This window comes from Stegodyphus dumicola, chromosome 9 (genome assembly GCF_044657685.1).
Source record: "Stegodyphus dumicola isolate Sdum_Otavi_A_Nest chromosome 9, ASM4465768v1".
NCBI classification, from domain to species: domain Eukaryota; kingdom Metazoa; phylum Arthropoda; class Arachnida; order Araneae; family Eresidae; genus Stegodyphus; species Stegodyphus dumicola.
The window spans coordinates 111,531,962-111,550,060 of NC_140776.1; the positions used below are offsets into that span (position 1 = coordinate 111,531,962).

General features: G+C 33.0%; 1 protein-coding gene across 2 annotated transcripts in view; it reads right to left on the reverse strand.

Moving 5' to 3' along the window:
• The window catches only part of LOC118193303 (signal-induced proliferation-associated 1-like protein 2), a 251,828-nt gene that overhangs the window by 119,204 nt on the left and 114,525 nt on the right, over window positions 1–18,099 (reverse strand). The window contains exons 1-2 of one of the 2 annotated variants that reach the window (XM_085823913.1): window positions 6,573–6,856; window positions 1,890–3,382 (exon numbers count right to left, since the gene is read on the reverse strand). In XM_085823913.1, coding sequence (XP_085680039.1) covers window positions 1,890–3,255 — 1,366 coding nt within the window. In that variant the 5' untranslated portion in view covers window positions 3,256–3,382; window positions 6,573–6,856. Of the gene's footprint in view, window positions 1–1,889; window positions 3,383–6,572; window positions 6,857–18,099 lie in introns of those variants that run through there. The other variant, XM_085823912.1, reaches the window with a different exon arrangement.

The window sequence follows — 18,099 nt, forward strand, 5'->3', positions numbered from 1 at the left end:
AAAGTAAGCTTGAACTTTCGATTATGTCAAATAGAATTTCTGATATATATTTACTAATATGTAAAGGATCTACAAAGCGAAAGTATGTTTCGAAGTCTATTAAACAAAAAGTGGATAAAGGCATATCCTTTGTTTATCTAAACTTTGTTTATCTTTAACGCTGCGGTGCACAATGAATTGGAAGTTGATCTGTCAGCACTATCCTTATCTTCAGGGCAGATGTTTTTATTTTATTTGGCTTATAATTCCTTACTAAATGTAGTATTTCATCTCAATGTACTCAGTCTTTGATATGATTTAAATCAAATTCCTCGTCATCATAATTCGCTTCCGATAGCGAAGAAAGTGACAGAGGTTATTGAAATCGAAAAAATTTCGTTTGACAAATTGGTATTCTCGACATAGCAATTATAGGACTTGAACAGCGGAACTTTGTAACTGAACAGGAAATTATGTCTGTTTATAGAATTAAAGAGAATGTATTATCACATAAAAAACGAAGCAACTTAAACAACTTACATTGAAAGAAATGTTTAATAAAGTAAACAAGTAAATATTAAGCTTTTTTTTTTTTTTTTTTTTTTGTAAATTTTGATATCCTTTAGATCATAACCGTTCTTTATTTCATAAATTACGGTTTCATATTTTTAATTTTATAATTTCTGCACGCCATCTTACCAGATTTAAACTGATGATCTATAATCCGGAAAAATCGATAATCCGGAATCGCCGAAGTCCCGACGAGTCCGGATTAACGACTTTTGACTGTATTTTTTTGACATGAAAACCGATATAAAATTTACAGAGCCAAATGTATTCAAATTAAAATAATACATGGTAATTAATAACACAAAATTACAAAAGATTTGAGGAAAAAAAAACTTTCTGAATTTTAAAACACGGCCACACTTGTGTCATGAAAAAGCTGCCACGTAATACAAAAGTCCAGTTAAAAAAAAAAGAGGGTACTTTTCCGTTTTGCAGGCGCAAGCGATAAAGTCGCCAATAATGGTACTACCGATGCCAAATGGAATATTCTCGCTGGTAACCTTTTACGCCTCATTTTCAAAACAAGTCGCAGCTTTTTCTTATCAGATTGATTGTTTCTTTCAATACTGGCATATAATTACATAGAATTTTTATCAGATAGTTCAGTTTTATGTCTAAGGTCATTTTTGGTAATTAAGTCAATTAGGATGCAATCACAGCTCTTACCCGAAGCCGAAAATATAGAAAAGGAAAGTCAAGGGTTAAATTCATCAATTCTAATGAGAATGCATTAGTGAAGTAAAGCACTGCAGTTTTACATAATTTCTAAGTATTTGTACGCATTGAAATATTTCTTGCATTTAAACTTGTGTTCCAAATTAAGATTTAACTTAAAATTAAGATAATTACTGAGAGCATTAGATTTTTGTAGAGTAGTTTACGTGAGATGAGATCGCTTGGGGTCACGTGATATGAACCAGCGAATTAGGATGTTGAACCATGAAAGCATAGTAAATTCTTAAATTAACGTCTTTTTACAAATTTATTGTCATTATTTATTGGCTTTTTATAAAGTTTTAAGCGATATTAAAATGTTTATGTCTTCAAAAAAAGAATTCTTAAAACTAAAATTTTTTTAATATTTTTTATGTGTATACTGTATGTTGTCGTCAACAAAATCTGCTTGGCGAGATTTGTGCCGGCGAAACGAAAAAGTACCAAAGGAAGTCAAATGACTTCCTGTTGGCACATTCCATGATTTGGCGAAGGGTAGAAAGGAGGAATAGAAATGACCTTCACACGTCTCAGTTTCGATATGCGAAAAATATGCATTAAAAACTGAATTTGTCTAAAATTTTGCACATACACGCATGTTGGAAGGTTATATTAAAAATACATACCTTGACCATGAAAAAAATGTCTGTAATATAAGGCACCAGTGCCTGTTTTTTCCATTTGAAGTGGCTGTCTCTGGTATGGGCAAAACATTTGGCTCCATCTAGAAGTGGCACCTCTTTCGAGCACAGACACACCATAAGCCATATTTGGTTTATGAAGTGTCGGAGACACACCAAATGCGTCATCGGGAACTTTCTGCTTTTTACAAGTCATTCTGTTCAAACTGATAACCCTCTCTTCTTCCCCACCCAATTCATTACGAAAAAATGGACAGCTGAGAAGTAGTTCACTGCTACGTCCATCTCCAGGATCAGAATCCTCTGGGTTCAAGTTTTCAGTGCTGCTGGCAGGTGTACGATTCAACATTGATGCCGCAGAAGCACCTGTCGTAGTGTTTCGTCTTTTGCTCAGCAAGCTCCGAAGCCTGGATGCATAGCTAAGATTTGCAATAACACTTTGACAATCATAATGTGCAAAAGCCTTCTTTCTTAACTTGTCTTCAATTCGGGCTTCCGCATCTAAAGAGTTATCAGAACCTTTACCAGAACAGTCTGAAACATCAGTTTTATTACCCCTGAGTTTTTTGAAAATGGATGGTTCACTATTTAGCATTTTACTTTTCATTTTGTTCCGATCTTTTATGTCCCAAAGCTTATGGAATTTAGTTTTTATTTTTGGACTGTGAGATTCTTCAAGAGAATCGGGTCCATTTGCCAAAGTGTTTGAGGCATTCTGGGTGGATGGAGTCGGATCAATTTTCCCTTTCAAATACTCTTGAATTTTGGCTGGCCCAGGACTCCTCTGATCAAAGTTCTCTCTCCTAAATTCCCTCAACATTGCAAAGAAACTTTCGCCAGTTGTACTGATGATATCTAGTGATGATGCACTGCCGTAATCACGTCTCAAAATGCCCGATCGATCTTCTAACATTTCTGCACTGTGGTCCAAATCCAAACTGCTATTGCTCCTATAAAGGCTACCTTTAGTAGGAGAAATACCATTGTTTGTTACCATGTGATTCAGATTACTGTCTCCTGGTGATTTGTTCGATCTCTCACTGTGCGTGCGTTGTGGACGGTCGTTTCGATACTTAGGCGGTGGAGGACGGTTTGCTATAGAAGGGCTCACGATGTGGCACTGACTTTGTTCGTGTTTTATTGGTGGCTTTGCTCCATTTACATACCCATTAATGTGAGTCATGCTACCACTCTTATGAATGGCATTGTTGTGAAAACTTGGCCGCTGTACATGAGGATGGCAGTTGTAGTACTGAATTGCTCTGGCTCGTAGCACGTCCGACGTGAGACCGTTTCCAATCAGTGATCCACCGATGTTATCTGACGATCGTACGCTGTCTCCAGTATCCATACTGTTGAATACATGTCCTACCTCTGGCAAACATGGTAGGGACTCCTACTAAGGCTCATTGCAAATCTCAGATGTGGCAATGTTTCAGGTAACACCATCTCATTGACTGGTAAATACTTTTCATAACCTAAAAAGAAAAAAACTATGTAACCTTGTAGGCATATCACAGTAAAAAATAATAAGACAAAGATAAAATGAATTAAATGAGCTTTCCTCATCTTAAACGAAAATTTTTATTTTAAAAATTAGTAATTTTTATTATTATTATTTAAAAGCCCTAATTATGGTATTTTGAATTAAACTACTTTATTACAGCTAGTTAGGGAACAAATAATGAACAACTGTTTCCTCCTTTAACAACATAAAGGAGGCGGAAAACAATTACCATTAAAATGCTAATATTTCTTCAAATCTGAAACATGTTAAAATTTTCCTTTATCGTATATTTACTTAAATATCTTTCAAAAATCTTAACATTCCCATACAATATTTTATTTGATATTCATCTTTGTAAAAACTGCCCATTGTATGCAATACAGATATTTCGAAAAATTATATTCAGCTTAACTCACTGAAGTTAGAGTTGACTTTAGGGTACCCCTTGTATTATCACGAAGTTACCGTTTCATTTACGGTAGCCAGAGTAGTTGAATGTTATGGAAACCCTATTATGACATAATCATTGCGGTAAATTCTTAAGCGCTTGTTGTTGTGTGTGTGTGTATTGGTTAGGAAGTATATTGCTTGTTTCATGGTTTAGACAATTAAATGGCTGAATGTGGCAAGATTAATTTGAAGTTTCTGTACGATTTGGAAAAAAAGGGAAAAGATCATTTCTTGACTGGTGTGTAAATGAAGGTTTACTTAGTAGCCATTATAAGGTGTCCTATTTGAAGGAAGGAAATGTGTATGGTCGAACTTCATTACAAAGGATATTTTTAACTCTTATTTTGTAAATTTATGTGGCGACACCAGTATACAGATTCTAGTTCACATAATTTTCGGAAGTCTTCGGATGCGGCTAAGGAATTGTCTTTGACTTAAGAGGTGTGAATTCATAAATAAGGTAAGTGGATATTTACTTTGTGTAGTAAAGATGAATTTCCTTTTTCATGTTATTTCAGTGTTTGGTTTAAAATGCAGTTTATTGAGATTATATATTTTTTTGTTGTCTGCTCCTTTGACTTTTGAAGTGCATATAGTTCGATGTGTACATGGGCAAGCTCAAGGGAGTGCACAAAACCTAGTTTGTGTTATTCTGGGATTTTTTTAAAGTAAAAATAGGTTGATGTGTACATGGATACCGCGTTTGTGCAATTCTTTGTCTTGTTATTTCAGCTTGTGAAGCGGCGATTTTTGCTCAGTAACCATGCATCGCCAAGGGGTACTCTTTAAATATACTTTTACCCTCACTGACAACTTTAGATTGGTGGCAAAGAAGAAAAGTAAAGGGTCAATCTTCGGATTATGGTAACTTGGCAATTTTTTGGCTACCAACCCTGCTATAGCAACCTGCCAATTTTTTTTTTGACGCCATTTTGTTTTCACAAAGTAAAGGCATGTTTTTTTTTAACTCAACATTTTTGCCAACAATCTGCTAGCCGAATTTCGCTTATGCTAGAACTTTTATGGAACAAAAGTGCTTAATCATGACGAAGATTAGGTGCGAAATTAGGAGAAAGTGCAGAATCGCCCACTGCTTGCTGCGTTTTTAAGAATTGCACATACACGGTTTCCATGTACACATCGACCTATTTTCACTTAAAAAAAATCCCAGAATTGCACAAAAGTGGCATTGCGCACATTCTTGACTTTATCCATGTGCACATCGACCTATTTTCACTTAAAAATTCAAAGAAAATTGACAAAAATCCAATCCTTCTTACTCGTGTAAAAAGCACCAAACAAATAAGTGGGCGATTCTGCACTTTAGTAGGGAAATTGTTTCTAAGTGCTTATTAGCTAAAATCACGATTTGAATTTTCCGAAAAATGTCACATTACATGTCTCATGTTCTCTCATTTTTCTGAGACAAAATAATCTGTGATTCAAACTGTGTACTTCTCAGTTTATTGCTAAAGCTAGAAACCTTTATCGCCTTACCAAAATGTTGCCAAACTACCTGCTACTGCATTCCAAAGATTTAGCCAAGTACAAATTTCAACAGTCCGCAGAAAAATTTGATAATTTAGGGGATGTTTCCATAACCAGCCCACTACCATAATTTACAGAAAAATAAGCATACTAACGATTATATATATATATAAACATTGCATTAGACTGTTAAAAATACTTCACAGCATGAATACTTGTTACATACAAAGCAAAATTTGAAATTACTTAAGGGATTTTATTATAAAATTTACATTCATCACCGTTATGAATTCTGCAAATTTAGTGTAATTATAGTTGTAACTTGTACATAACCTGAAATTTGTGGAAACCTTTGAAAACTCAACCAATATGCTAATTATGATGAGTTTTTTAAATGATCATAAGCTACTTTCTATGTTATCAAATTATAATTTTATACTTTTCAGTAGTTCCATGAAAAAATGTGAAGCTATGATCCGGTACACATTGAAATTTCTCCTTATCTGGTACAGGTTTAATGCAACACAATCCTTTCATAAAATAAAATACCTTAAGAGCAAAATTTTGCTCTAAACATTTTACGGAAATTTAAAAAATGTTATATTTTAAAACTAAATACATTAGAGACAAGACAAGAACAATTTGTATGAGAAATACAAAAACATTTTCTCAAACAAAATAATAATTGAAATCCAAAAAAACTGTATGCCATACTTAAAAAAAAAAAAAAAAAAAAAAAAAAAAAAAAAAACTCCTATTCCAATTATGGGGGAATCGCATTATTTCTGAATTAATTTACAAGGCTCATAATATTTTATATGTAAACTTAATAAAACTTCAAGTTTCACACCATTTAAAAAATATTAAAACAAATATTATCCGGTAATAAAAGATTGCAGCTTATTTGTTAGAAGCTCACTATTTACTATGAGTTGAAAAGAGATTGCAGTTTTTCGAAAAATGAAAAGGCTAATCAACATACTTAAATTATTTTTAGTTTTTAAGATATTAACATAAAATATCACACTGTTCATCTCAATAATGTTTCAAAAAAAATTTCTCTCAACATTCCATTGTCATATTAAAATAAGAAAACAGAATATCTCTTCTTTCCTTTTACTTAGTAAAATGAGTTAAATTATTTCTTCTTCATTAGCCATAAAAATCAAGATATTCTGCTGGTAGACGATAAATAAACAGTATAACGCACAAGCAATACTCACAATGGAACGCCGTATTTCTGGCATAGCCTTTAAATAACCATGCGCGACGCTGGATGTAAACTATCAAGGTGTGCAAGCTGGAGCGCGAAGCAATCAGCATCAATTACAACAAAAACACACACAATATGATTCAGTTAAGTATATAAATAGCTTTATCACCAAAAATCGAAGGCACGGAAACATGGTACTGGGTGTGTTATAGTGGTTTCAAAGTAGTAAACAAAGTAACGGTAAGACAACTATGTGAATGAAAACTTTCGAACCAAGGGATAGCAACACACCTACACTAGAAGAACCTGCGTTACTAAGCACATCCGGTAAAGTTTCCGGTCACATGATGCTATCTTTCCGTCGGAGAAAAACCGGTCTGGAGACTTTTCACGATGCTTTATGTACGAGATGGGATAGGGCGAACGCGAAGCGATTAATTGCACGGAAAACGCAAGATAACTGCTTGTATTGAAATGATTTTTCCATGCTACGTCACACGTAAAGTTTTTACATAACCAGTCTTAAGATACAAAAAAATAGACCGTAATAAAAAATCATGGTAAATGTTTGCACCACCATGCTGAAATGAATTGCTGATAAATAAATTTTTCTAAACTTGCCAAACATAAATAATAGAAATACAGACTTGTACTGCTAACTGACACTTACAAATTCTTAGCATGAAACAAAACGGAATGTGCACTAACTTTTGTTTGTTTCCTTAAATGCCGCATGCTAAAAATATTTGAGGAGGATTTTCGCAAATAATTTATAATACTACCAAAGTAGTGTTGCTACCTTTTCAAAATTGCTAACACAAATGTTAGGAACAATTTTAAAAAATTACCTTTTTTTTAAATTTTTTTTTTTATTTAACGTGAGAAGAAAATAAATATTTTTTTTTTTTTTTTTATTAGAAGGTGAAACATACAACATGATACACTCAAGTTGCCCTACTTGAAAAGAAGTAATGACTTTGTATAAGATATAAACTATGCATTTTGTAATAAAACTTTTAATGAGCTCCTTTACTCCAGTAATTTTGTTTTAAAATATTAATACACACAAAGTTTTTTAAATTCCAATTGAATATGAAATAAATAAAAAATCAATTGGAAACTCAAGTTTTGAGGGGCCATCATTTTCCTGCAATGTAAGGGACATACACAAAGATTCTTCATTATTTAATAATACAGATACACAATATGCAAAATTTAAAAATAAAAATTAAATATTGTTACATAAGCAAAAAGTAATTAATAAAATTACTCTAATCCATCCCTAATTTTATTTTATTCACAAAGGAAAACAAGTTTCTTAGTATGCAGATAAGTGCTAAGTTATCAGAATTACCAATATTCCTCTATGTAAACATATCATTCTCCCACTAAAATAATATCAAATCAGATGCAAACCCAAATTTATGCAGCTCAAGATTCCCATAAAAAGTTTAATTCTATCAATCTGCAGAGGCAACAAGAACAGCATTTTCAGATGTCATGAAAATGTAGCACAATTATGGTGACATGCACTATCTTACTTTGCAGTTATAGAATTCACTCCTGTTAAATTAATTCAGCAAAAAGCTCACGCAAGCTATCTGCTGGCCAAGATCATCTGTAACCACAAAATGCACAAGAATTCTAAAGATGTAACAGCAATAATGTTCACAGTTTTTGTGGGTTGATAATACGCCAGTTTTACAACTAACTTTAATTTATGCAGTGGAATTTATATGTTTAATGTGATCAAGTTTCAATAGGATTATTTTGATAACATTTAGTGATGAGACATATATCCTTCAAAATATCAACATAATTTCACTAATTTAGTACAAATATAATAAACATATATGGGGGATGGAATTTTTTTGCATATTTTGGTGCGAAAAGGAAGGTCGTAAAGAATTCTGCCTCATTATTCACAAAATTTTGATAAATCCAGTTAATTATACCATATCTTACTGTTCTCACAAGTTCATTTTCTTTGCATAATGCTTTACATATCATTAGGGTTGCCATCATCTAGTTAAGACTTCATACCAGCTTTTACATATAGCCAGATTAATTATGTTACTGTCGAAGCCTGTCGAAGCAGCACAAGAATGTTCACAGCATAGTTCCTAGAATGTTCCTAGAGCATGCTTTTCATTCTATAACAGTGGTACAGGCATTTAGAATGTTCTACACGATGTGCTAAAATAGTTCCTGTTGTTAGAAGATAAATTCCAATGCACAACAATGACATTTTTTTAATAGTTCCCAGCAGATGCCATAAAGTAAAAATACAAGTAAATAAGTTACAAAATAAAAGTAAAAGGTGTACTAAAGTGGTGCATGTCACAAAGGTGTTCTCAAAACATACGCTGCCACCAAAAGTTAAGGAAGAGCATGTTTTTTTGTGTTTAATTTGAGAATGAAGCAACACAGAAGCAAGAAACTACTGCTCACTAAACAGTTCTTTAATAAATGCAACATAGAATGTTTCTGAAGTTCAACACAAACATTAATTACAACAAAAAATTGCACTCTTGGCAGAGAAATCCAGTCTTAGCAAAACAGCATATCACAGTTTTTAGAGGAAAAATGGAGTGGTAACATTACAAAAATGGGTTCTAATAAGGAATGTGTTTACACCTAGCTGCAACATATTGGTGGCAGTGACGTCCCATGCTGTCAGTTAAGTTGTCCATTCCATTCTGCGATCCGCAAGATATTCTTCAGCAACTTAAGCTTGGTGCAGTCATGCATTGTCGTCCATCAAAAGAAATCCAGGACAAATAGCAATGGCATATGGGTGGTCATATCGATCAAGAATCTTGTGTCGATATCTCACAAATAATCTAAGTCAAAGTTCCTTAATGGAATACATGCAGGTCAGTGTGACCACCAAGAGAGATTCCAGCCCAAACCATTATTACCCCACCATTGTAACTGTATCTTTCCACAATGTGGGATTGGTTGTATCTAGTCCATTGTTCCCTCCAGATCAGCTGATGACCTGAATCACTCTCGAATGTGAAACTGGACTTGTCTATCAAGAAAACTGATGCTCACTGTTGACTGGTCCAGAAGATGTGTTTGTTCTCTTGCCAACATAAACAGGCACCTCTCTGTCCTCGAGTCAAAGGGACACAAACAATTGGTCGTCTTGCATACGGACCTATATTGTGCAGGCGTCTGCATGCTGCAGTACCTGAGATTCTTGTTCCTGTTGCAGCTAAATAATCTGCCATGAGTTGAAACACAGTAAAACAGCTCATCATTCAGGCCGAAAGAGCAAAATAATGGTCTCCCGCAGGGGTTGTAACTCTTGGTCTGTGTGAAACATGCAGAGTCGTAGCTAGTGTTTTCAGTGCCCAGGGACAACTGAAGATTTCGTGCCCCCTTCTGCTTGCCAAGGATGGAAAACATTTAATTCTAAAATGTCGTAACATCAGTTTGGCGCCCCTTGGATTCTGCGCCCGGGGACAGATGCCCCCCTTGACCCCCTCTAGCTACACCCCTGGAAACATGTCTTTTAGACACAGAATCCTCAGATTCAAACTGATTCCATACTTGGTGGACCACACTACACTACGAGAGACATTGAGACATCCAGCAGCATCAGCTTGTGACATCCGCATTTCCATCCATACGATTGCCCGCCACCTCAAAGAATCACGCAAACTACTTCTCCTGGACGTTGATAGACTCTCCTGCACATTGTGCATCAAACTGTGATAACAACAAAAAATCAACACTCGTGAACAAAAATTACAATTTTTGCATTTTTCTCCAAGTCCTATATTAGAATTCATTTCTATAAAATAAAAGTGGTAGCTATTGCTTTTGCATATATTTTCTTAAACTTCATTACTATCATGTATATGAACTGTGAATTCAAACTTTTTGTAATGGTGAGCTTTGAAAAACATGTCGCTCGTTAACTTTTGGAGGGCGGTACACATTTCAATATGACGATACTTTTCAAAACATGCTGTGCCATGTGCATTCCCATGCTGTGCCATGAAATATGTTCTACATGATATGCTAAAGCGATGCATGTTACAATCATGTACTAAGGATGCATATTTCAACGTACAACAGCAGTACTTTTTGAAATATTTCCAACAGCAATTCCCTTTTTGAAACATTTCCAGCATATAAAGTACAGGGTTATCCAAATTAAACTTCCCCAACTCAGAGGTCTGTGCAGAGTGTTGTATGGGTCATAATGTAATGAAATTTTAAAAACAGACACTTCAGATTATGCGCTCGAGATTTATTAAACAAAAATAATAATAATAATAATAATAATAATAATAATAATAATTAGTACAAGAAGTTGCCAATAGGTGGCGATGCAGATCAACAAGACATTCTACAGATGTTCTACATGTGTGCCGTGGTTCTCCACAACTCTTTCCATTTGCAAAGCAGTGTGTTCCACAGCGGAATGCAGTAAGTTCACATTAATTCCACGAACATGTTGAATAATTGCGTCTTTCAGATGTGCCAAGGTTGCTGGGTGTTCTCGGTAGACTCGATCCTTTCCCTTTCAGGGGCGCAATGTTATGATTTTTTAAAAGTTATGAAAAAGTAAGCATAATGACATGCAATGGTCTTATAGACAACATAAATGAGTTAAAAAAATTTTTTTCGTCCCCCTTTATGGAAAGGAGACCGGTTTCGCCTTGAAACCAGCGCCCGTTTACAGCATTTAAGACTAAACATTTGCTTATTTATCTTTACTTTGCTGAAAAGTATCTGAACGTAACCCAAATTGCAGATTATACTAGTAAATTACTGAACAACTAATGAAGAAAGTAATATTTGCATAAACACGCATTTTTAATTATAAATAAAAAATTTAAAACAGGAAACAAAAAAGTATGAGACAAAAAATAACTAATAATGCACTAAATTACTTGCATAAAACTATGAAACATTTTTTAAAATTATGTTTAAAACTATGAAAATTATATGTAAAAATAAATTAAGATACATACAATTATTTTACTATGAACTAGAAGCATGAGAAAAGTGACCGCTAAGAGAAGCATAATAAAAACGCAACTGTGAGTGTTTTTCAGCGTGTTCTGTGTCTCTGTAAAAAATAAGAAATGTTTTCCCTCTCTCAAAAGCTCCATAAATCCTCATCTTTGAAGCCACTCAAATGAAGATATTGTGCAACTGTTTACAGCAGTGATCCGAAAGCAATAAACACAACTGCAAAAAATCTGGCAACTGCGTCATCTGATCCTTTCTTCGATGTCTCAGGGGGGGGGGGCGGTGGTTTCATAGTGAAACCGCAATGAAAACATTCAAAATTAAAAGGGTTCCATTACTTTTTTTGTGAACTAAGGACATTTCATTACTCATTGATGCCTGCTTATAAAATATATTGTGGAAAAATTAAAAATTTTTGGGTTTTTTGTTTTTAAAATGGGTGAAAAAGAATAGTGTGTAAAAGAAGCTATTTTTGAATGATTCGTATCAATTAATGGATGCCCAGAAAGGTTTGCTGCTGTCATCTGTTATCAGCTTTAAGAAGTAATTTAATTTTAGCAGCGGTTTTGAGGGAAAAAAACCAAATTTTCTAAATTTAAAAAAAAAAAAAAAAAAAAAAAAAATGTTGAAAATGCGGTTTCAAGGCAAAACCACTGCCCCTGAAAGGGTTAAGAATCTCCATAACCAAAAGTCGCATGGCGTGAGATAAAGCGAGCGGGGAGGCCAACCTGTAGGGAAACAGTGGCTGATCACATGTGCATCGGTAAAAGTATTTGTATTTGAAAAACAAATCCAATTAAAGAGTTAAAAATAACTGCATCAATTGCTTATTAAGAGTGTAGTTTGTCAATTAATAATGGACAGGTTAATAAAGTTTTTCTGAATGGCAACAGACGCGAATGAAAAATGAAACAATGCAAAATCATGTTTTGAGGTTAATAGCTCTTTTGGATTAAATTATTATTTTAATTTATAATTTATTATTTAAAAATTACATAATACGTATTTATTTGCCACATGAGAATGTCACAAACACAGATATTGGATGTAAAACTGTAACTGTTAGCATAATTCAGAGCTTTTCAACCCGAACACTTCTGAACTATTTATGAAGCACTTGCACTGGATGTCCTGATGCTAATCGAGTACTTGATTAACATATTATTAAAATATTTTAAATAAAATACCTTTTTTATCATACACATAATATTGCAATGTTTTGCACAGAGCAATTATATACACAAACAAGTATTTTTAGCTGATATCCCCCCCAAAAAAATCTACTTTTAAAATAACAGAATTATATTTGCTTAAAAAATAATATGCTAATTAATTTTTTTATTTATTTTATTACAAAATCAATTACTTATTAAGATAATATTATTTCTGAAATTTTTAGGCAATAGCTATAGTAGCTGTTGATCTTAAACTCACTTCAGGTTTATAATGTTACTCATTTTTTTTTTTTTTTAAATTATGATCAAAGGTTTTGGAGAAATTCTGCGCACAAGCAAGAAATCTATAGTTATCATAAATCTAAAGAAATCTACAGTTTTCATAAATCTATCTTTACAGCAGGAATGGACGCTACTTAAGAAAAATCTTGTCAACAAATCTTAAAGCTAATTGATTGTTTCTGACTGGCTGTGCAAAAATGTCACTTGTTGTCCATAACTGGTTACACTTGTGAAGAAATTTCACATTTCTGCTGGGATGATGTGTGCAAATATCACATGTGAGCAACTGCCATGTGCCCAAGTGTCACATCTCCACCTGGCTCTATAAATTTGTGCCTTAAGGGCACTTCACATGTGGAAACACATTAACTTAGTTCACTAGCAGAAAGAAAACTGACAAAGTAGAATAAATAGGTTGCGGCTTTGTCAAAGTATGCTTGTGACTAGAATAATGTGGAAAAATTTTCAACATTAGCCTTCTTACTTTACCAATTAAAGTAAGTTACTTAATAGTTAATTCAAAACAGTGGAACTAAATGAAGAAAATCTGATGTAGACATAACTTCTTCGTACAGTCTATTAAATTATACACATTTTTGCTGCACTTCATTTTAATTTTTTTTCTCAAATTATTCTAAATTTATTACCGAATCCGATCCCTCAAAGTAAGTTAAAAATGACATAAAAAATCACAAATTTTGAAATTAAATATTTTAGTTCATTTTTCTCGCATGGAAATCAAACTTCTAATTTAATTTTATCATAACGAGTATAAACCTTTTGCAAACTTAAGTATGAGAACTAGGAGACCATATTTAAAGTTAAATTTCGTTATTTACCCAAAAATATGAAAGTTTTTATCATTAAAACACTTCTGTAACTGAAAATTTAATACTTATTGCCAATGATTGTGGAAAAAAAAAAGGTCAGCTGAGGAATGGTATATAGTATCAGAGCTTAAACTGCACCACAGGCCGGCTCAGGTACTTCTTAGTTTTGGGGATATATCATAATTCTAGCCTGAGCTCACCGAAGCCCTCAAATAGAAGGCTCCGGCATTTCTAATTTTAGAAATTAAGCCCTGTATAGTATACAGTACAAAGTCTGTAATCCGGACTCGTCGGGACTCCGGCGATTCCGGATTAGGGGTTTTTCCGACAATCATCAGTTTAAATCTGGTAAGATGGCATGCATAAATTATACAATTAAAAATATGAAACCGTAATTTATGAAATAAAGAGCAATAATGATCTAAAGGGTATCAAAATTTACAAAAAAAAAAAAAAAAAAAAAAAGCTTAATATTTATTTGTTTACTTTAGTAAACATTTCTATCAATGTAAGTTGTTTAAGTTGCTTCGTTTTTTGTGCTAATACATTCTCTTTAATTCTATAAACAGACTTAATTTCTTGTTCAGTTACAAAGTTCCACTGTTCAACACCTGTAATTGCTGTGTCAAGAATACTGACTAACTTGTCAATCAAAATTTTTTCATTTTCAATAACCTCTCTGTCATTGTCTTCACTATCAGAAATCGGCATGCGGAAATGCTTTACGCGCATGCGTAGCGGACGTGCACATTAAAAGCGCATGCATAAGTTTGTGGCTTTGAGGTTCTGATTATAGATCATTCCGGATAATGGACGTCCAGGTTACGGACTTCGTACTGTATATACTTTTGTTCTGCTGAGTGAAATACAAAAGGAAGGTGCACAACGAAATTTTATAGCAGTCCTATATACAAAATTTCAACATTCTACAACAAATCTTTTTTGAGTTATGTGAGATACGCACTTATATAGAGATAACACAAAAAAAATCAGTTCAGAATCCATTTTACAATCCGTTTTGGAATGATATGAGGATATTTTGTAAAACAAAGCAGTAATAATGAATAGAGAGAGGGGGGAAAAAGAAAGGGTTCAGATTTTAACGATTGTCTAAAAGGATCTGTTAAGGTCTTTCATACTATCACTGAGCTCACAGTGTACCAGTTTGTTGTTACACTCACTTCCGCTAAACCATTTCCTTTTGTCTTTTTAGCTTTATAATTAAGCATCATTTTCTTCATTGATATGCCATATATAATTCAACAGCAAAATTACAAGAAATTTAAAAGCAGCATGAGTTTATAATTTCCGGCAAAGTGTTCAGTGATGGCACACATTTTTCTGTTTTTTTTTTTTTTTTTTTTTTTTTTTCTCTTCTCCTTATTATTAACATTTTGTGAGTTAAATTGCCTTATTAAATATCACATTCTTGCACTTACTTATGTCACATAATATTGAATTTAACAGCACAATCACAAATTATTTAAAAACAGCATATCTTTAGAATTCCCAATAGGTAGTCTCACATGCTGGGTATAAAAATGTTCTATTTCATACAGTGTTGCCACTGCTTACTTTCAAATTGCTGACTTTTTTAATCAGAAATTCATTAAAGTTTTACAAAATTTGAAATATAAAATTCAAAATTCAGGCTTCTAGGAGTACAGGTTCAAGTGGAGGACTATGTTAAAATTGGATGACTCTAAGTACCATTGTTTTTTCACACTGCAAGGAACATATATACATACATGCAGAATCTCCATTAATTTTTTTTTTTTAAATAACACAGAATGATAATATTGCATGGCAAAAATTATACAAGTGATACAGCCATTTAAACTGGCTGATGAAAATCCTCATTTGAGACTAATAGCTCTTTTAGGCTTATAAAGTTCACTATTCTGTCAGTACGTACAGACATTATGCAAAAAAATAGTCCAAACAGATACTGTTAAAATATGATACTTGAAATTTTTCATGATTACTTCATTACTTCATTTACTTTGTACAAGGAAATAAAAAAAAAGTGTCAGCATAACATTTAATATTAAACTGTCGTTATGACTTTATTAGAAAGTAGGAACAATAGAAATTTCTCGCATGTAGACTTCCAATAAAAAAATATAAACACAAATTTGATTTCCTTTACATTATTATTATTATTAATTATGTATAATTTGATAAATATTCAGTACATGAAATAAGATTTATTTTATTATTGTTATTTTGTTAAAAATGTTTTTAAATTTTGTCATCTGCTTGAGTGCAATTTGAGTTTGAGATCACTAATGTTAATAAAAGTGAGTGCAAGTAATGCCACCATTCCAAAACTACAAAAATTCCGACTTTATACTTAATCTTGCCATCTTAATCTACAGTAGATATTCCTTAATGTGACTGGATATTATTAATCAATGGCTTAAGTCCTGTTCGTTTGTATGTGAACGCAGGGAAAATATCTTGCTTATTCTAATCAACAATTCAGTTAATGTTGTCAAAATGTTATAAAATGAATTTTTTAAACCAAAGTAAATTCTCCAAATAAGGTAAAAATAAAGTTGCAAAATAACTGAAAAATGCCACCACGTAACGACAGGGAGTCAACAAACCGCTTGGTTTTTATTTTAATCAAGCATTTAAAATTAGGCAACAACAACAACCAAAAAAAAAAAAAGCAATTGTTTGTTTAATTGATAAAGATTTTTAATATCTCTGTTCCTTTCAAGATCAAGCACAGACAGGTCTCTGTTCTTCAGGCAGAAGATATCTGCTAGGTGCTTTCTGAAAAATATCATATAACAAACTTTCTGAAGAATGCAAACATGAAATTGGTGAATTCCCAATAAATTCTAATACAAGGAATGTCCTCAATCAGGCGTACAATATCAGTGAAATAATTTCTAGAAATATTCATAAATGAACTTTTATATAATCTATCCAGACAATCCAATAGTGACTTTTTTGTAGTTAAAATGGAGTGAAAATAAGAGTGTTTTGAAGGATGTTTTTTATCATCATTTCATGTTATCATTTGGTTAATGCACAGTTACTACTAAACCTTGAAAACTTAAAAACTAGAAGAAACCCGACTGCTTTTCCAAATGTGCGGCGAAAACATTTCAAAGGAATTCCAAACTGACTTTAATTCACTTTATAATGCATGGTTCAGGTTGCAAAATAATTGAAAAATGCCACCATATAATGCCATAAGGGGGGACCACGTGCCACCACATAACGAAGGTAGCTATTTGTATCTCAATTATGATGTAAAATATATTAGCCTTTAACTGGATATTCCAAATTTTATGTTCTTGGCCTGATTTTATTTTGTACTTTAGAGAAAATCTCTCTTATTTATTATTATTGATCAAAGTACTTTTAAAAAAGATGAAAATAAAATTAATTATTAATGTACATGGTATTTGTGTGAATAAACGTAGCAATGTACTATATATTGAAGTAGATAAAATTAAATAAAAATATTAACTGATTAAACCTTGCCTGACTCTTAATACAAAAGTCTTCAAATATCTACAGATTAAGACGAGGTCAAATGAAATTCAATAAAATGTTTTAAAAAAAAAGTTCAGATGAAATAAAGTTTAATAAGGAAAATTGTTCTGAAAAATCACTAAACGTGGGGCAACGGAATTTGTATAATCTTTCAATAATTCAATAAATTTCATTTATTGTTGGAAACATTTTTCTTTGTAAACTAAAAACCGGGAGAGTTGGCAGCTTTAGTAAACGTTATCAAAATAGCCGTTGCCAAACACGATCTGATTAAGCGGCGCCTACAGTAATTCCGATCACGTAAGTGATGAAACACATTGCACCCTCATACAATATCAGTGAGTTAAGTAAAATCGGCGAGCAATCGGTAAGCCAAGGAACGTCATCTTGGGATTATAATCAGCATCGAATTAACCTTCTAAAACTCTGACCTTATCACTGCTGGAACTAGGTGCCCCCGGCCAGTTCGCGCACAGAATTTTACCAGCAGCATCTTGAACTGGCGATGTTCAGGTCATTGCTCCAGTAGCAAGTAAAGGAGCAACGTTGACAATGTGCGGTTGAGAAAGTCACGATGTCGTGTTATTATTCGAACGGCGAAATTTTTCCGCTGACTTTATTGTTCTTGTTTTTTAGTTAACCGATGGTACCCATCCAACAACTTATGGCCCAACGAGAAATCGACGTCTCTACTATGACGTGTAGCTTCTTGTTGCCGTTTTCTTTTTTCGCTCCGCATTGAATA